Here is an 18,300-nt window from a genome sequence, read left to right on the forward strand (position 1 = left end):
AAATACTTTAAAATTAACTTCTAGTACCTGTGTTTAAGAAGTAAAACAAAACAAAATCTGTTTAACTTAAGGGGAAGAAACAGCATTCACAGGCATGCATGCGCGCACACACACACAGTAGTTTGTTCATGGGCAAGGCCCATGCAAACACAAGGAAGCAGAACCTTGTCTGTATTTTTTGGGACACATGGATCGGCCGCCTTCCTCCCTGCGCCCCCTTAGCCATGTATTAAGGGAGTCCCCACCGCTCCTTCCCCATGCTTATCACCATCCCAGCCTTCGCCTGCCTAACTCCCCTTTTTGAACTTCGTGAAATTACTTTTCAAGTCTGTTTGGCAAATAGGCATTTAGAAAGGTTTTATTTTAAATGCATATTATTTTTAATGCTCCCCCCCCCATGCTATATATATATAATATAAAGTACAAAAACCATCTGCAGCATCTGTACACATCTTAGAACTGAAATGTAAAAATTTCTGAAATCTCCTTACAAAGAAGTCAATCCTGTTTAAATATAGTACCCATTTTTCCCTAAAGGGTACTAGCTTAACGTTATTTTTTTTTTTTATTCCACCAGCTGCCTGTGTGGAGTAATTTATTTACACATTTTTGGTACCTTTAAACCAAACAAAGTTTTACCTTTAAGGAAAAAAAAAAAGCATATTTTAAACTGTAATTTAACAGAGGAAGAACTGGTACCAAAATACACTAAGCACACAGGTTGAAGTCAAGTATCAGGCCAGGGAAAGCAGTAAGCTAGTTTAAAAAAAAACTACAAAAGCAAACTAACACAAACATTTGAATAATGAATTGAACAGGTTAGTTGACTGCTCCAACAAGCTCGTAAATAAACAGAACTAGTTTGTGGACCATATAACATGCTCAAACCATCTTGCAGCATAATTAGGCAATTGAGGTGAATACACATTTTTTCCTCACAACCAGTTGACCAGAAACAATCTGGCATTATGTCATAACATGCATGTGTGCACATGCATGCACACACACACACCCCGCTTCTTTGCATAACAACAGGTTTTGGGGGATTTGGTTAGTTAAAAAAAGGAAGTCTTTTCTTTCTCCTCTCTTATATCAGCTAGCCTTTAAAATGAAACTGCCCACCTATCCCCACCAGACCAAACACAGTGTGAGAACGCAGCATACCCAGTGTTCAACAGTTTTGCAGTTTGGATAATTTTCAGCCTGCAGAAAATACGGTCCTGTATGCACCAGAATTTCTAGCACAAAGTTGGCAGTTGTAATACATGAGCAATCTTAGACATCCAAAACCCTTATTATTGTGATACAGGCTGTGCTGAGGACCAGTGTTTGGTTTTACAGACAAATGAACAGCTCCAAATCCTATTCCCCTGCCTTTTTTTTTTCACTAAAATATACTGGGTATGAACATCATAACCCTTTTTTTTCATAACAACTGAGAACAGCTTCATACAAGGCCTTCAGAGCCTTAACTTGCAAGTTTGTGCCTGAAGAGAGGCTCAGCATCAGTTTAACAGCTTTTGCATTTTACACAGAAATCAGTTAGTATAAAAGGAAGACTCACTGTTAAGAGAAGGTACTCAACAGAAGCATTCTCTTGTTCTCCACCAATGCCTTAACCTGTGAGAATGACACACCACTATCCCCCTCCACCCCAGGGCACTTCACTCTCTCATTTTTCTCCCTAAGAAACTTGAGGTTTTTTTCACACAGCATCTGACAGTGAGTGGCATTTAAAAGGTTTAAAAGCAGTGAGGAAGCTCCTGCATTAGGCAGAGGGAGGCTGTTGGATTTAATTCCCTCAAGCTGTGCTTGTCCATTGCACTGTCTGCATGTGCTAGGAGTACATAAAAAAAGAAGGCACTGCTAACCACTCTTCTTCCAGCTCTGTTTATAAGTGACAACAGCAACAGCACCCCTTGTTGATTTAGCCACTAAGAGCACAGCCTCATTTCTGGAACCCTGCATGGCTTAAGTATGAATTCTGCTGAAAGCTACTTCATCCTGAAACAGAGCGATGAGAGGGGTTGGCGGGGATCCAGACCTGTGCAGGGATATAATGGTGAGTATTTCTGGTGCTTAAAGAAAAAAATGAGGCTCTTCTGAAACTCAAAAATGAGCTTAAACTTTGAGAGGAAAAAAAAAAAACTACTGTCTCCTAAGCCAGCCTTCTGTTATTCCAGAAATGGGGAGGGAAAGGCAGAGGATGGAACCAGAACTTAGCGGAACAGTCGACTGTAGAAAGGCCAGGGGTGGATGGATGGGTAGCTGCATCAGAGTAAATCCTGCTACTGTTTCCTCCCGATTAAAGGCACTTCTAAAGCTACTATGATACCATATGTACAGTAAATGTTTTAAGGTTAACAGTGCATTGTCCTGAAGTTGATTCCTATAGCCTAAAGTCAAGCTCATGACAAAGAGCACAAATCTGACTGGTTGTTAATGGATGTGTTTTGGGGAGAGAAAGAAAAGAGAACGCTCCCCCCATGGATGCACGTATGTAGGGTGATCAAGTCACAGAACATTAGTACACATGTATGTTTGTACATATTCTTCCTGAAAAGGAATTGTGATGAAGTAGTTTGTTCCCACATTTCAGTTGTCAGTTTGTGTCCGCTGCATCTAACTACTTTGATTTGTCAGTCTGTTTGACACAAAGTCACTCCAGTCACTATCTGGGACAACAGGTATTTCAAACAACCCTCAATAATGACTACACCAAGCCTTTCAATTAGCATTAGCATTCATTACAAATGCTCAATCGTATATAGTGAGCCAAACCCCAAAAATATAGAATGAATTAGGAACCAGAAACCAAACAAGACATGTAGATGAGAACTACTGAAGACAAAATTGTGCGATTTGAAGCACGACTCACTTTGCTTTTAAATATTTGTGCAAAACTTACGAAATTTTTGTATATAAAATTATTACAGCTTTCAATGCTGCATTTAGCAGTGTTAAATTAGAAAAGACAAAATGATATGCTATGTTCTCCCCAAGCCTTTAAATCATCACATCATCTTAATCTTCGTTTGCAAGCGTCTCAGTGGATAGCCAGATTTTGGCACCACTTAAAAATTTACTTAAAGGTGTTCCCAGAATGCTCCGTCTGCACAGGTTCCCTACAGGTGAAAATGGGAAAGAGGAGGAGAGAAAGTCTGGGGCCCCAGTGGTGTCGTTTAAACCATTTGCTCTGAAGTACATTCTGCTTTGATCCAGTTCTGAGCAGTTACCCTGCAAAGAAGAGTTGCTTTTGTACTGTCGGAGGTTCCGGTTTAACATGTCCACTTCATCTGCCAGCAAAGAAACTTTATGGAAAGCAGTGATGAAGCCACCATGATTAATCTGGGCCTCAGGAACCCAGCGGAAGTAGCACAGTTTCCAGAGTTTTATTTGTGTTCCAGAGATATGGGGTAAAATTACACCGTGCAAATCAACAGGCTTCGTAAACCAGTCTCTGAAGTACTGTTCCATACTGTTACTCTGACTCTCTGTTTGCTGTAGAAAGTCTGGTTTCAGTTTTAGTATCAGAGAGTTTCTTCTTGGAAGGAACTCCTGGTCACTGATGATTCCATTTTTTAACGCAGGGGGGACACCTCGCAAAGTTGAGCTGTAGTTTTTCTGCAGAAAATAAATACAGGTGATTTTATGGTCATTTCAACAGCAGATTTCCCTGAGCTTCTATGATGCCTCATCCAGATAATGATGTGACATTTAAACAGTTGTACGCTCATGAGTCACCACTGCACGGCTCACAGACCAAACAATGTGGCTACTTAAGGCCTTTAAGAAGAAATACTTATGTTTTCTAGACTTTCTAGAGCAATGAATGATTGAATTAATCAGTATTCACTGACAAATTTGACAGCTCTAAGGAAAAGAAAGGGGCATGTCACCACTTTTCCACAGGTGAAATAACGGAGCTGTCGGCAGCAAGTTCAGGCATATCCGAGAATGCCCTGGAATGCAAGGTTCAACAATTGCAGTCTTTGCATCTATAGAAATCCATTTTAGTAATTTTTCTTTAGGCTGTGAAGAGAACACTCCTATCGCTAAAGTGAGGGTGTAAAACACCACATAACTCTACGTTTTTAAGCATTAACATCATATATTTAAGCAGAAACAGCCCATTCAGACAGATAACGCCATAGTTACCTTTGAGCGTTTAAAGGTTTTCACTGCTCCATTTTGTACACATGGTGCGCTCTTCCCAATATACAAGGGGTTGTGAAAGAGCAGGCGATCCCTGCTTGTAAACTGAAGAGACCAGTCCCAAACACAAGGAAATCTGAGGCCCTTCTCATCACCCAGCTGAATGTTTTTGCTTATGGCAAATTCCTGCAAGAAGTAACACTCAAATATAATACAAATCAAACAAAATAAGCTTATTCATAAATTTAAGCTATAAAACAGTGAATAATTATCAGGTGAGGAAGAGCAGAGACATAATCTAAGGGGGTTACAAATGAAAGCAACAAAGCAGCAAGACAGTCTGCTGCTGGAGAAAACGGCTGTACCCTTTTTATTAGTGCAATGGAGACACGGGATTAATGCTGACTTCGCAAAAATACTTTTCAATTATATTAAATTGTTGGTTTGTTTACTCTAAAACCCCTAAACTCTTTATTTTGAGAATACATTAATGGTCTCTGTGCTCTGCTTCTTTGTAAGGTTGCTACCTACAACTTTAATGGGAAGCTGCTTAACAAAATTTGCTCATTTGTACTTGTATCGGCCACTAAAAGTTTTCTACACAGAGTTCTAATCAACTCTAGTTTTCAAAAATATATTCAGGTGTTAGTTTACTAAATATTTTGATATAAGCTTTCATTGTGCATTACTGTATGGACTTTACACATTCTTTTCCAGCTTTTTCAACTGTTTAAACAATTCTGTCAAGAGACTTCAAAGTTTGCCTGAAATGTGAAATTCCGTTTATTGCATGTCATTCTGCTTTATCAATTCCAGACAAAAATCTGTTTCTTAGAGTACAAATAATAATGCACAATAACAAAGCTTTTTAGAAAAAAATAAAAACAAAAATTCAATGGACTGCTTTCTTGAACATCCTGTTACTGTGCATGCAAAGCTCACCTGAAAGGACGTTCTGATCATATTAATCTGGGGAGCTGAGTATTTTGAAATACATTTTGAAAAACACAAAGGAATGCCATTTAGTTTAGATGATGTTGTTTCCGGAACAGCAAACTGAAGTCTGTTAATTGAAAAGTAGATGTAACACTTGATACTCACAGTGCTTTCCTTTACTCGTTGGTGTGGACAATTGAAGAGGAAAGTGCCAAACAATGAGATACGTGCACTGTCGTACAATATGGTCAAGTACATTTCAGAAAACTCAAAGGCTGCTGGGTATTGCTCTAGCAGCTGCCAAACACAGTCAAGAAACATCAAGAACAAAGGGGACTGGAAAAAGAAACAGGGAATTAGATTTAGTAAAAGCCTTTCCCAAGTCATGCCATTTTCTTTGCAGTTAGTGTTCCCCTCAGGGTATTTAGCCATATCTCTGGTACATTCCTCAGCAGGGTGGACTGTTTGGAGGACTGTATTTTTTATGATTTTATGCAACTATAATCTTCTGTATTCCTATTCAGCCACTTCCACAAGCAACTATGTCAATTGACTTTCTCAATGTTAAATTTTCCACAGCTTCCTCTTCTCTTTAAGAAGTCAATCAATTCTTTCCTGGGCTCTCTTTCTTACTCACAAAGCTGCAAAAATGCTTTCTGTTATCTTGTATGTCCCTCATAATTTCCAGATTAGTCCTTGTATGAACCTTCCTTACTACTTGGCCTTATCTTCACAATGTCTATACTTCCTTCTTGTTAGAAATACTTTGAGCTTATGATTCAGTCACATTAACTACTCAATACACTTTCTTGCTATTTCCATGGTGGCCCATGAATGGCAAAAGTATAAACTATAATTTATACAAAACTTTAAAAATACTTCCTCTTGCCAGTTTCATTCTTCTGTATATCCTTTTCCTAGAGTCAAGGTGTCTGCTTTCTCATTATTTCCCTCTTAATACTTCAGTTTCTTTTGTTTATTTTTCCTGCTTACCACTCAGTGTGTTCTCAGTTCATCTGTTGGCTCCACTCTCTGGAGATACAGATAGTTTTTCTGTTACTCCTGGGCTTTGTCCCTGAAAAAGACTGCTAACCTTGGTCCCTCTATTTTTTCAACTGCAATTAAAAGCCTCTCCTTTGTAATGAGGAGCCCAAACAACCGTAAAATTACCTGGAAATACTGAAAATCAAGTACTGTGCTGCCCTCTATTAATCTGTTTGGCAGCTGTGCATCGTAATTCATAAAGCTCCAGTGCTTCTCTATCAGCTCAATACTTTGAAAAATACTGCATATTGCTATGACTTGGCATTCCAAAAAAACAGGGATGAAAACATACCCTTGGAAAAGAAAACAACAACAACAAATAGCCCCCTCCCAATACACACCTAAACGCCTTTGATTTTAATTTAAACTATGGGGTGTGCTAACATTTTCAATAGTTTGACCTTTTCATGTGTAACACTGCAGCAACATAAAATCCCGGCAACATCCAATTTCACTTGGTGTGTCATTGATTCTCACATGGCTACAATGGATAAAGAATATTTATCTTTACCCTGGACAAAGACTCATTTTCTCTAACATAAGCTTCCAGAGATTTGAAAGTATGAAAAATATTTGTAATTTAAGATTTCTGTGTGAACAAATGTTCAGGATGATATTGACCAGATACTTTTATCACATACAATTACCATTAACTTTACCTCTTTGTCAGATCTTTTTAAGTGGTTACACCTATCCAAAAACTGGTATCCTGCCATGACCCATTCCTTCTGTATCAAGCTTTGAAATCCAACAATTGTTCGAAAATAGGGATCCAGCATGACTTGAATGAGAGAAGCAGCAAGACAGCTCAGGTCCCGTCCCTCTTCCTCTGTGAATAACATACAGAAATGTATGTACATATATACAGTATTTTTTTATATATATATATATATATATATATATGTGTATATATATATATATATACACATACACACATACACACACTAGATACAGAATCTCAACAAAAAGTGGCAACTGCATTTAGTTTTGAATTCCTTTTAAACAATTTAAAATTAAACAAATATATAATTGAATTTCTTTTATAACGTGCTTTTCATTGCTGTAATTGTTCTCACAAAAAGGTAGATAAAAATAAAAAAAAACAACTAACCAAGACTCATTCTATAGTAAAGATTCCTGCTGCAGTATCTAGCACAGCAATGCATTGATAAAAGAACTGAAATAACCACTGGAAAGCCTGGTATTTACAAGATATGCTAAGAAGGAGGGCGATCATGTTGCTGGAGAAGTTTTAACATGTTTTCTTCCCTGAAGCAGTTTTTGGCAAGCTAGTGAGCCAATATGGGGAAAGCGTCATATATGAGCTGAAATTACAGAAGTTACAGAATTTCTGATCTAGGTATCAGCAAGTTTTTCAGTGTATTTTTTTTTTAACATGTTTGCTCTTATACAACAGCAAACAATGTTAGTGAAATGCTACCAGCTACTACATGGGATCTCTGAATAAAACTGATATTGCTTATGCAAGGAATATTAGCCTAATCGTGACAGTACAAAAGTTCAGCCTGAAGTTTGGACTCTATTGTATCATTACCAGAGAAAGAAACAAAAAGACTCAAAGTGAAACAGTCCTTTGATGCTATGGTATGATACTACAGGCAAGATACATAATTATCTTTTTCTCAGTTGTTCAAATGCTTAAGATATTTAGAATGGATGGGTGTTATGTATAGAAATTACAGTTGATTTTATCTAAATTTATTCATCTACATTATGTCATTAATGCAAAGAATTATTGCATGCTATATGGTTGTATTACCTTGTAGAACTACAGAAACATGCTTACACTCCATCATATATACAAGCTCAGCAGAATGCTTAAGAAATGACCTGGGTGGGAATAGAAAGTGATACAACAATTAATATTATAGGTTCATGCTATAGAAGAAAAAAATTAGTCATAGCTATATTTACCTAGTTCATTAATTAAAATAGCAAATCATTCAACTGATTCACTGCTTACTTACACCGGTGGAAGTTTTTCACATCTCATGAACCATCACTCTACCAATGGTACAAACCTGATATACTCTAACCAGCGAGTATTTTCCAGTGAGGATAGCCACTTCTCTTCTGTTTCTTCAAAGGGCTCTGCAACAAGGAAAGCAGTAACATTGCAAAATGACTTCAAATAATTATGCCTGTTAGCCAGATCCATTAGAATTGTTGTATTCCAAGAAAATAACCGCCGTGAAAGGACAGTTCAGCATACCATTAACACACAGCTGTTTGAGTTTGATATGTGCCGCCTGGATTTCCTGGATGCTGGGAAGACACTTGTCCAGATCAGATTTGAAAACATCACTTCTCAGAGGATGGCTTCGAGTTATTGCATTACAAATCCTACGTTGTTAAAAATAATTTAAAAAAGTCACTTTATTATTGGAGAGGGGAAAGAGCCTTTCACAAATCATTGCAAAGTCTGTAACTGCAAAACACTAAAAACAGATAGAACATGCACCTTCATTCCAAAAAAAAAAAAAAGCATTAAGAAGATAATACTGCTCCTGCTGCAATGCTAGTGGCTCAAACATTTTTGATATCTGCAAGTTACAAAACAAAAAATGGAAAGGCTGGACCATCAGAACGCTTCTGGGAAATGAAAACCTCAGGCAGAGTTACAGGTTAAACAGCTCAATTCAATTTTTAATTTTCCACAATTTTGACAAAGATTTGTCTGGGCTAAATAAACAGAGCATATATGCAGTATATAAAGCCAGGAAATCTGACAGGGTTTCAAATAAAACTTGTAGCACCAGCCTAACACACACAATGCAAGGTCTACAAAAAGACTCTGTGTATATTGTGGCACTAGATCTATAAAACTGTAAATGCCATAAAGAAATAATTTTCCTGTGTTTCTCTGAAGCAGGTAAGGAATTCCCCACGAACATAAGTTTTAACACACTATCATCAATACTCATCCAATCCTTTTATCAATAAATTCTGTCACCTGAAAGACTAGCTACCTAAATAATAAACATCACTTAAAACTTGAAAAATTATTCAGTATTCCAACTGAAGTGGACCTTGAACAGAAATTGTGCTACAACTGTAATCAGAGGACAGTTTCTCAAAAGGTATTGCACTGCAACATTAACTATCCTTTCAGTTACAAAATGCTGCTGTATATTGCACATAATCACCACTTACTCTATACCATGTCTGATAAAAGAATAGCTTCAACTGTTTACCTTTGATCAATTTTTCTTTGCTGCAATACATCTTTAATGTTGGCCATTCTTACAAGGGCACTCCCATTAGGATGATTCCAGGACCATACCTAATATGGGAAAAACATAAAACAACAACAAAAAAAGCAGGTTTGTGTTATTCCTTTTTTTTTCCTTAACGCTGCACATAAAGCTGTGTTAATTGGCATACATATCTTTAATATTAATATGGTATGATGATTAAGAACAGCAACAGAATAAAAACTGTACTTACTGGCATTCGTCTCCCAATAAAAGAGTAGGAGTATAGCTTAAGGTCTTGATCTGCTAAGGAAGATGGGACCACAAAATATTCTGGGAGACTTGGGGAAAAAATAACAGTAGAAAAGGTTACTTTTCCCTAAGTATTTTATCAGCTTTTCTCTTGTTGCAATGCTGTCTTACCAGCTCTGTTAAACTATAATGCACCAAACCCTAATACCACAGTGCTAACTGGTTGTCCTGTACATCTCTTACATGTCATCTGTACAGCTCAAATGTATTTGTTTACAAACGTGCATGTTTCAGAGGGAAGTACAAAAGCATGAAAACAACAAATGCTGGAATACAGGAAGCAACAGGGGCCATACATTCACAAAATATGACATTTCCTCTAGAGACAACACTTGCAAGATCTTCCAACCGGGGACCTTCTCCAGAGAGTGGCACATTTAGAAGTTAAAGTGTGCAGTCAGATAGTATGGAGACTTTGTTAGAAAAGACAGGAAAAGACAGTTAAATTGTCGTTTTCTTCTATGCTTACTTGCATTATAGCAGAAACTTACCAAGTAGATATCATATAACCTTCGTTGACTGAACAAACTCTCCACTCTGATGCACCTGTCCTTTTGATTTCTCTATCCCAATCAGAGTAAGTTTCAAACAAAGGTGTCTGCTGACCACTGGCACTGCCGATGCTGCCACCACCACCACCTCCTGGGTCTATTCCGTTCACCTTCTTTGCTAGGAAAAGAAAATTCATTAATGCACATTAAAAAAAGAAAGAAAGAAAGAAAAATATTCCTAATTACAAGAGCGAGCCATTAGCATCAGGACTGACATTGCCTATTTTTGTATTAAAACAGATCTGTGGTTTAATAACAGCTTGGCAATACATGAAGATGCAAATGTACTTTTTTCCTGCAATTTCAACAGAGAAGCAATGTAAAGCTGGTATGTTGTGCTGCTTTGTAGAAAGCAGGACATACTAATGCTCAGGAACAAGTGTTATCTTCAGTCACAGGACTCCTCTCTTCAACATGCCCCTTACCAGTGTTTTAAAAACATCTAACCTTTATAAGCTACCCTTTAATTAACTATTTTCTGAGTAAAGTAAAACAAATGGTACATAATTTCAACAGCTTTCCTTATAAATTACTGCTGTATTAACAGAAAGGAAAATAACTGATGACCAGGAAAATAACTTGAAAGGAAAGGAAAATAACTTGATGACAAAGACTGTTTGATAAGGTATATTTCCTAATGTATCTGCTATATATATATATGTGTGTGTGTGTGTGTGTATACACATGTATATTTATATCCAGGAAAAAAAATGGCCTACCATTTTGTGGCTAGGGACCAAGAAGATTACAAGCTCTGTCAGTAATACAGAAGATCCCCTTTGTTGATCATTCTTTAGGTGCCAAGGAGGCAGTCAGCTGTGTCAAAGGACATTGCATTTTGTTTCTTGATACTTGGAGTAAATGTTTAGATGAAGGTGAAATAAACTGGGACTCAACCCAGTAATCTCCAACAGGAAAGCTCCTATCTTTAGGAAGAGTTGTAAAGATGCAAATAAAGATGTAAATTCTGTCCAGACAGAGCAGAACAGAGGGTTAGGGCTCTACTGTCATCTCAGTGACTGTGTATTTTCTGCTTTCTAATATCTACCAACTTCAGTACTCAGACTACTTTCTATATTGTTCAGAAGACAGCTATGCTGAACTCAGACTGAAGTACCTAGTATCCAGAGAAATATCATTACTAGAAGATAGTGTTAGAATTTTACTGTTTAATGGCAGGATATATAATTATCAAACATATCCTGGGAAAAAACGATGTCCATACACACCAGAGCAATGCAGGCTGATTACACTCCCCAAGAAGCACAATGACAGTACTTCAACTTCTACTTTATCAGGACTATCAGGAATACAGAGTTATAAAACACAGTGCTGGAATTGTAAGGGCAAAGCCAGAGATCCACGCAACAAACACCATGGTTCACTTTACTATGTGGAAACTTAAATTAAAAACAGTAACAACCACCACCAAAGTATTTCAAGCTCTTTCCTCCAGCAACTACAGCCTAGCAGAACAACCAGCTTTTGCCATTCTGACCTGCAGCTCCAGAGGAACAACATTTTTTACCCACCTTGCATAATTCTTCCCCTAGATTTTTTTCCGTATATCAAATAGTATTTTAAGGACATAGTAAAGGCAACTTTGTGACAGACCAACATTTTGTTCACACTCTACTTTACCACTTTATGGCTATTTTATCTGCAAATTGGCTTCCTCCTTAGTACTTTGTAACGCTAACATACATGGACCTTAATTACCACCAAGACTTACCAGGTAAGATATTATATGTATAATTATGTATGCAACATAATCACATGCACCATTATTCTCGTGCATGCATAAGGCAGTCATGTAGACATCTGCATGAGAAATGTGCATTTTTGTACAAATTTGAATGTCTGAGCTCATAATTCCACAACATTCAAATTTTGTAACAATGATTTCTAATGCCAGCTCCTGAGTAAATATTTCTGTACCACAGATCTACATCAATGGCACTTCTGCTATTTGGAGGCTTGTAGTGCTAAAACTGACGGTTTTCAGCTGTGTATTGGCTGGGGAACACTAAGCAGTGATCGCACAGCATTACACTAGAAATCAAGTTCCAAAGGCATCTTTTTCAGGCTTACCTAACTGACAGGGTTCAGTTGGAGATTGGCCTTGAGCAGAGAGGGTGTGCTCCAACTCAGCAGGGGTGGTGGAGGTTTTGAGTGGGAAGAACTGCCTAGTAAGCCTCTAGGAAAGGAGGTATGGAGTCCCAAGCTGCACAAATGCTCCTGCAATACCACCAGAAGAGAAACTTATTCCCAAAAGAAGGGCAGGTAAACAAGCCTGCCTGATGGGAGATTAGCTAGGTACCTAGAGTACCGCTACAGACCAATACACCGATAGGAGGATCAAAGTGTGAATGGAGAAATATGAGTACTCATGCTGACATTGGCAGTTTTGTTTCAGAGTAGAGATAGTGCTTTTGATTTTGGTCTTTAAAGTGTATCACAATGACTGACTTAAGTCCAAAAGTAAGAGGTTGGCTGCAGGACAAGCCAATTTACTTGCCCCCAGAGAAAGCCTAAAAAGCTTTTTGCTATTGTTTCTGGATAGAAGACTTACTAAACTTACACATTGTGGAATAGAAGAAAATAAGGTATTTTCATACTTACCTGGATTGTGATATATTTCTCCAACATACTCAAATGCAAAGAGAAGCTGAAGATCTGTTGGCTGAGAATAATGAGCTATTGCAAGGCACACCTAGGAAAGAAACGTTTATTAGTATTATTTATATACATAACATTTATTGCTCATGATTATGGCAGTATTAACTTTGCAGAGCAAAAGCTAAAACCAGTTTCTAATGTTCAATTTCCATATTTGATTTGAAAGGAAAAACAGAGGTTGCATGTTGGAGACTTCCAGGACCTATGTCAGTCCTGCATCTCATTAAGTTGTATTCCCAAATTATGAAAGGCATTGATGAATGTAAGTAAAAAGCAAATTGTTTGGTAATTAAGAGCAGCTTCTTCCCTAAGCTACTTGCAAATAGTGGGAGATATTTTCTTGATGTTAGTCACTTGCCGTTTGTCAGCTGAGTGAGAGGCTGAAGATTCTCCATCAATCTCCATTTTCAATAGAACCTGAATTTTTACAGTAGGCCCATTTATCAAGTGTGGGGACTCTACCGCTAATTAAACATGCCAGCAATCACTCCCTTCCCCAGCTGATCTTGAGAACTGAAATAGCCAACTGAAACATCAGCAAGATGTCTGTTTTAATAAATTTTGGCCTAGCCCATATAGGTTCAGTCTCAAATGAATCACTTTCATTCACAAAAGAAATCCACCCATCACTTCTAGATGCCTGTGGGTTTAGCGAGCTCCAGCACTGTCTCTGGCAATCTGATGCAGTCATCAGGTTCGACTAGGCTGAATCACAAGCTCTGCCCAGGGAAGAGAATTTCAGCAGAGATTTCAAATAAAAGATGCATCCTCAGAACAGTAGAGATTAACCTGGGGCATAAGGAAGAGTCTTGTCTAAACTTCACATTCTTTGCAATAGTCTTAGGAAACTCTTAGCCACGGGAAAAACTTAAAGAGTGCATTCATTCTAAGTCCTGCATGGAGAAATCCACTGCATTTTTACTAGCATGTATGAAACATGTATGTAGCATTATGGAACCTTCACTGAATTTTTATTTACTCTGATTTTTGAGGGGGACATTTCCTGCTATTTATAAAACCAGTAATGACTATAGACTAACTTGAGCTGAAAACGTTTTTTCACAAAGTTCCCAACAACAAATTCCCATCAAGTCTTAGAAGTTGCTTTGACTTTTCTTTCAGTGCTACCATGGAACTGCAATACAATATAAAAGACAGGGTACTACTGAGAAAGAAACAGTAAAAGTGTTACAGGGAAATGGATGAGCATGACTTTTCAAATGAACGTTTATAAGCTGATTTCCACAATTTGGTAAAAACTGGTTGTAACTATCATGAAGTAATTAAAAGCCACACAAATTTTAACACAACTTGAGGTTTGAAAAGCTGAAGAACCATAATAGGATAACAGCTATTCCATAATACTTGTCATTTTCTATCAGACTGCTTTTGTCTGTCAGTGGCAGTGAAGCAAAATGCAGATCTGCATACATACACGTTTTGACTTCCATTTTTCTCATTAACTTTTCATTAGAGTAAATGATGTTAATAGAGCTACTCCCGATCTACATTTATGGGCATGAAGGATGAAAGCCTTTTGCTATGCTAATCAAGTCTCAAGGCTTGAGGATGAACTGCAAGACGTTAAAGGATGCCATTGTGCTGCCAAATAGTACAATCGAAATACAGTAAAACTATTTTTAAAGGCAGCATCTAAAATCTCTTTCATTTACTCAAGAATGCGCATGTGTGACACGTTAAGAGGGGTAGAATTGTTTGGGAAATGGTATGTATTAGGATCTGGTTCACAACACGAGACCACAGCAGTGCTCTTGAACCCAGATGCTGAGAAGTGTTTCTGGGTGTTCCACAGAACAGATATAGCTCAAAGTACCAGTGCCACATGGGTGAAGAAGTCCACCTGAAGATTACAGTACAGGTTCAGGACCCCAGTTTCTATTATTAAAAAAAAAAATAGTACTTATACTGCTGTCTTCATTTTACACTTTGGAAAAATTCTGGTAATATATACTAAACAACATTAAAGACATACTGATTTTCCTTTTATTCCTCACTAAATTCATATAGTAGTTTTATTGTCAGCAAGTATCAAAAGACAAGCAAATTCCACAGATCTCAGCAGATTATCACCATAAGCAGAAGCTTTTAAATAGGAAAACAAACATGTTTTACAGGAAATGTTCTCATATCAAACTGAAAAATGTTTGGTATTTTTGCCAATTTACAATCATGTAAAGCTGAAGATATCTAGGCTCAGGGAACAAGAGAATAGGCTGCTTGTTGGAAAGTTCATTTATCAAAAACAGTAAACACAATGGGTTTAACTATTCCATAGTACAAAGGCCATTTCCCTACGTCAGTGTTCCCTGCACAATGCCTTTCTGCAGAACACAGATGATACTTGCAGGGCGAGCTCTTCTCTTTTTCAACAGGAATTTTACCAAGGACAAGAACTTCAAAATATTGCTAGCGCTCTTTGGAAAAAATCATTTTGAGCACTCGTACTTAAGATGTGCTACATTAGCTGAGCCCTGCATTTCATCTTCCTTGCAACAGACTGCCTTATAAACTTGCTGGAAGCATACTATTCTTCCTCACTACTGCAATTCCTATTCTGAATTTATGCAACCAAGACCAGATCAAGTCCCATGGACAGAATTTTTAATCTTCCCAGGTAGCAAGTCTTCTTGGAACAGTAAGCTTTCAGATAACAAGACTTTCAGCCCTAGCCATCATGAACATTCTCCTAGCTATTAGCTAGGAGAATTATTATTAGTTGCTTTTTAAATACCATTAAATGAGCTTAGTCGTAAAAAATTAAAAGAGCTTTCTTTATCCCTCTCCAAAGACCATAAAAATATAATATTTTCTCATGCATTCCCAGTGTCTTGAGATATTACATTCTGAGATCAATACAAACAATAAGAACAAGGTAATATAGAAGTTTTGGGGAATAACAACACATTAGAAAGGGTCAGGACCATTTGCTCAAAACTCTGTTTTATATTATTCCTTGTAACAATTAGGAAAAAAATGTTCCACTCCATCCCAAGTGTTATGACGTGTTAGAAGACTAGAATTGATTGCACAGGAAACAAGATTTGAGATAGTTTTCCTTGTGTTTTGATTAAGCATGTGTTTCTGAAACAGATCTCATACTCATTTTAAAAAGTTTCCTGAAGGAAAAGAGTTGAGGGAGTTCTAGAAGAGAAAGAGACTGCAAAAATAGAGATATATTTATGAAACAGGAGATTATAGGGTGTGTGCCATTCTGGTACACTGCCAAGACTCATTTGCCTGGTAAGGCAGCACACTTTCCAACACTTAACAGTCATAAGATCTAAAGCTTCACCTATTCATACATTTTAATTTCTTAGTTTAATGTCAAGTATTGCAGTGGCTAGAAGTCAGCAGAATTTTTCAGTTTGACCTGTTTGTTGTGCTTTTTGGAACAAAGTTATTCCTTTTCCTTTAAGGAAGGTGAAATGCTTCTTCTTTCACATTGTCTAACTTAAGACTTCCCCAACTTGCTTACCCATGCTTCCCCATCCTCCACTTCCTCCCACACCCATCTAGCTTTCCTTCCTTTGGAGGCTCTACAGCTTTATTTTTGAGACAAAATGGAATCCAACTGCTAAATGATGAGGAATGTGAGTTTCCATCCCCATTATTATTCCTTAACTCCTGTTTCCCAAATATCCATTAAAAACAAGAGAGGAAATATTTACTTGACTGATTAATGTTGGGAGTGTTTTTTAGCATGTATAGTCTACAGCTAATGTTGAAGGTATGTTTCTAATAGAACTGATTTTTACGCATCTTCATAGCTTACCCCCAAATAAATTAATTCACCTCAAAATCTGATGTGTTTTTCCACTTAATTTCTGCTTTAACGTGGCAAAAAAAAAGAACATTCCACCAGTATTACCCACACATCATGTATATATTTATGTTATCAAATAAAATAGATTGTCCACATCTGAAGTCTGACTGCTTTTAAACTTGGATTCATAGTTTCACTTACTACCAAAACGGGAATATTCTCTGTTCTAGTAAAGCAGCCTAATTAGTAGGGATTATTCTCCCTTTGGCCCTGTTCTGCAAACCCAGTTACTTCCTTAGAAACAGATTAACTTCTCTTTGCCAACGCCAACTTATGTAACTGAATACTGATGAGTATTTCCATTATATTCAAGCAACTATGCTCGAAACAAATTACTTAATCGTGTGAAGTTAGTATCTTTGTTCTCCTTGTGATTCTTCCACATATTTAAAGCTCATTTTAAAAATAATAATGTTCTGCTTTTCTTTTCTTTTTTTTTTTTTTTTTAACTATGGCTCTAAAGAGAACACTTGCTAGCCTCTCATACTGAATAAGTTAGACGCACAAATACTCCCATAGTTTGAAGCGTATATTGTAGTAGGTAGATATTTCACTTTGACCCAAGTGTGTTTCATTTATAGAATGATACTCCCTTGTATTACCAGGATTACATCTAGGTAGAGAGAAATCTCCCTGTTCTGATTTGTACACCTGACAGTATTTATGCAAGGTTTGACTAAGGAAGCTATTTATGATTCATAGAGGACTAACGTGCAGGCTAAAGGTCTCTTGCTTTACTGAACACAGATTGTAATACTAACTGTTAACTTCACTTTCCCTTCATTTTAAAGCTAACAAGTGAAAAAGACTCTTATTTGAAAACCTTGAGAGTCAGAACTACTTCAGACATGATTATAGTTAAATTACAGCCTGCACAACTCTTTGATCACAACAGAAATGCTGAGCTCTGCAGTGTCTCAACACTGAACACCCTAGAAAACCTTCATATAATGTTTAAGCATAATTCTATCCAGTTCATTTTTTCCACTCAGGAGGTTTTCATACCTAGCTCCAAAATGAGCATAATCTTTTTTTTTTTTTTTTTTTTGAGGAAAAGGACAGAGCTGACAACTATTTTTTCTACAAGAGTTGACTGGAGATTGTGCCCCCGAACAAGAGGGGTGAGGAAAAGCTGCAGAGGGCCCAATGGTCAGCTACCAAGATGATCACGGTCCTAAAAAACAGCTTCCAAAGAGTGCCTGAAGAAACTGTGCTCATTCAGCTGTGCAACAATGACACTGCAGTGCGACCTACCAGCTGCCTATAGCTACCAGGAAGGTAGTTACAGACTCTTCCCAGTGTTGCCAGATGACAAAACGGGCAGCAGCCAGACACTGTATCTTGGGTAGTTCGAGCTGGACATCTGCAAAAACATGCAGCACTGGAACAGGTTACCCACGGACGCTGATTCTCCATCTTCAGTGGCTTTCAAGACACAACCAGGCAAACCTGCAGCTAACCTGATCTAACGCTGACAGCTCTGCAGAGGAAGGCTGACTAGAGGCCCACCTCCAGAGGCCCTTCCAATCCAGCACCTCTGACTCCAAGGCCAGTTCTTTACTAC

At 37.6% G+C, this 18,300-nt stretch overlaps 1 protein-coding gene across 2 annotated transcripts in view; it reads right to left on the minus strand.

Moving 5' to 3' along the window:
• Nucleotides 1–606: 606 nt before the first annotated feature.
• Nucleotides 607–18,300, minus strand: part of MTMR10 (myotubularin related protein 10) — a 37,439-nt gene continuing 19,745 nt past the window's right edge. For both annotated transcript variants that reach the window (XM_035553874.2, XM_050712970.1), the window contains 11 exons: nt 12,836–12,926; nt 10,154–10,331; nt 9,604–9,691; nt 9,351–9,439; nt 8,369–8,499; nt 8,178–8,247; nt 7,916–7,986; nt 6,795–6,964; nt 5,257–5,427; nt 4,159–4,341; nt 607–3,624 (listed from right to left, as the gene is read on the minus strand). In XM_035553874.2, the coding sequence (XP_035409767.1) occupies nt 3,025–3,624; nt 4,159–4,341; nt 5,257–5,427; nt 6,795–6,964; nt 7,916–7,986; nt 8,178–8,247; nt 8,369–8,499; nt 9,351–9,439; nt 9,604–9,691; nt 10,154–10,331; nt 12,836–12,926 (1,842 nt within the window). In that variant the 3' untranslated portion in view covers nt 607–3,024. The remainder of the gene's footprint in view (nt 3,625–4,158; nt 4,342–5,256; nt 5,428–6,794; nt 6,965–7,915; nt 7,987–8,177; nt 8,248–8,368; nt 8,500–9,350; nt 9,440–9,603; nt 9,692–10,153; nt 10,332–12,835; nt 12,927–18,300) is intronic.

Source organism: Cygnus atratus, chromosome 11 (genome assembly GCF_013377495.2).
Source record: "Cygnus atratus isolate AKBS03 ecotype Queensland, Australia chromosome 11, CAtr_DNAZoo_HiC_assembly, whole genome shotgun sequence".
In the NCBI taxonomy this organism is placed as follows: Eukaryota; Metazoa; Chordata; class Aves; order Anseriformes; family Anatidae; genus Cygnus; species Cygnus atratus.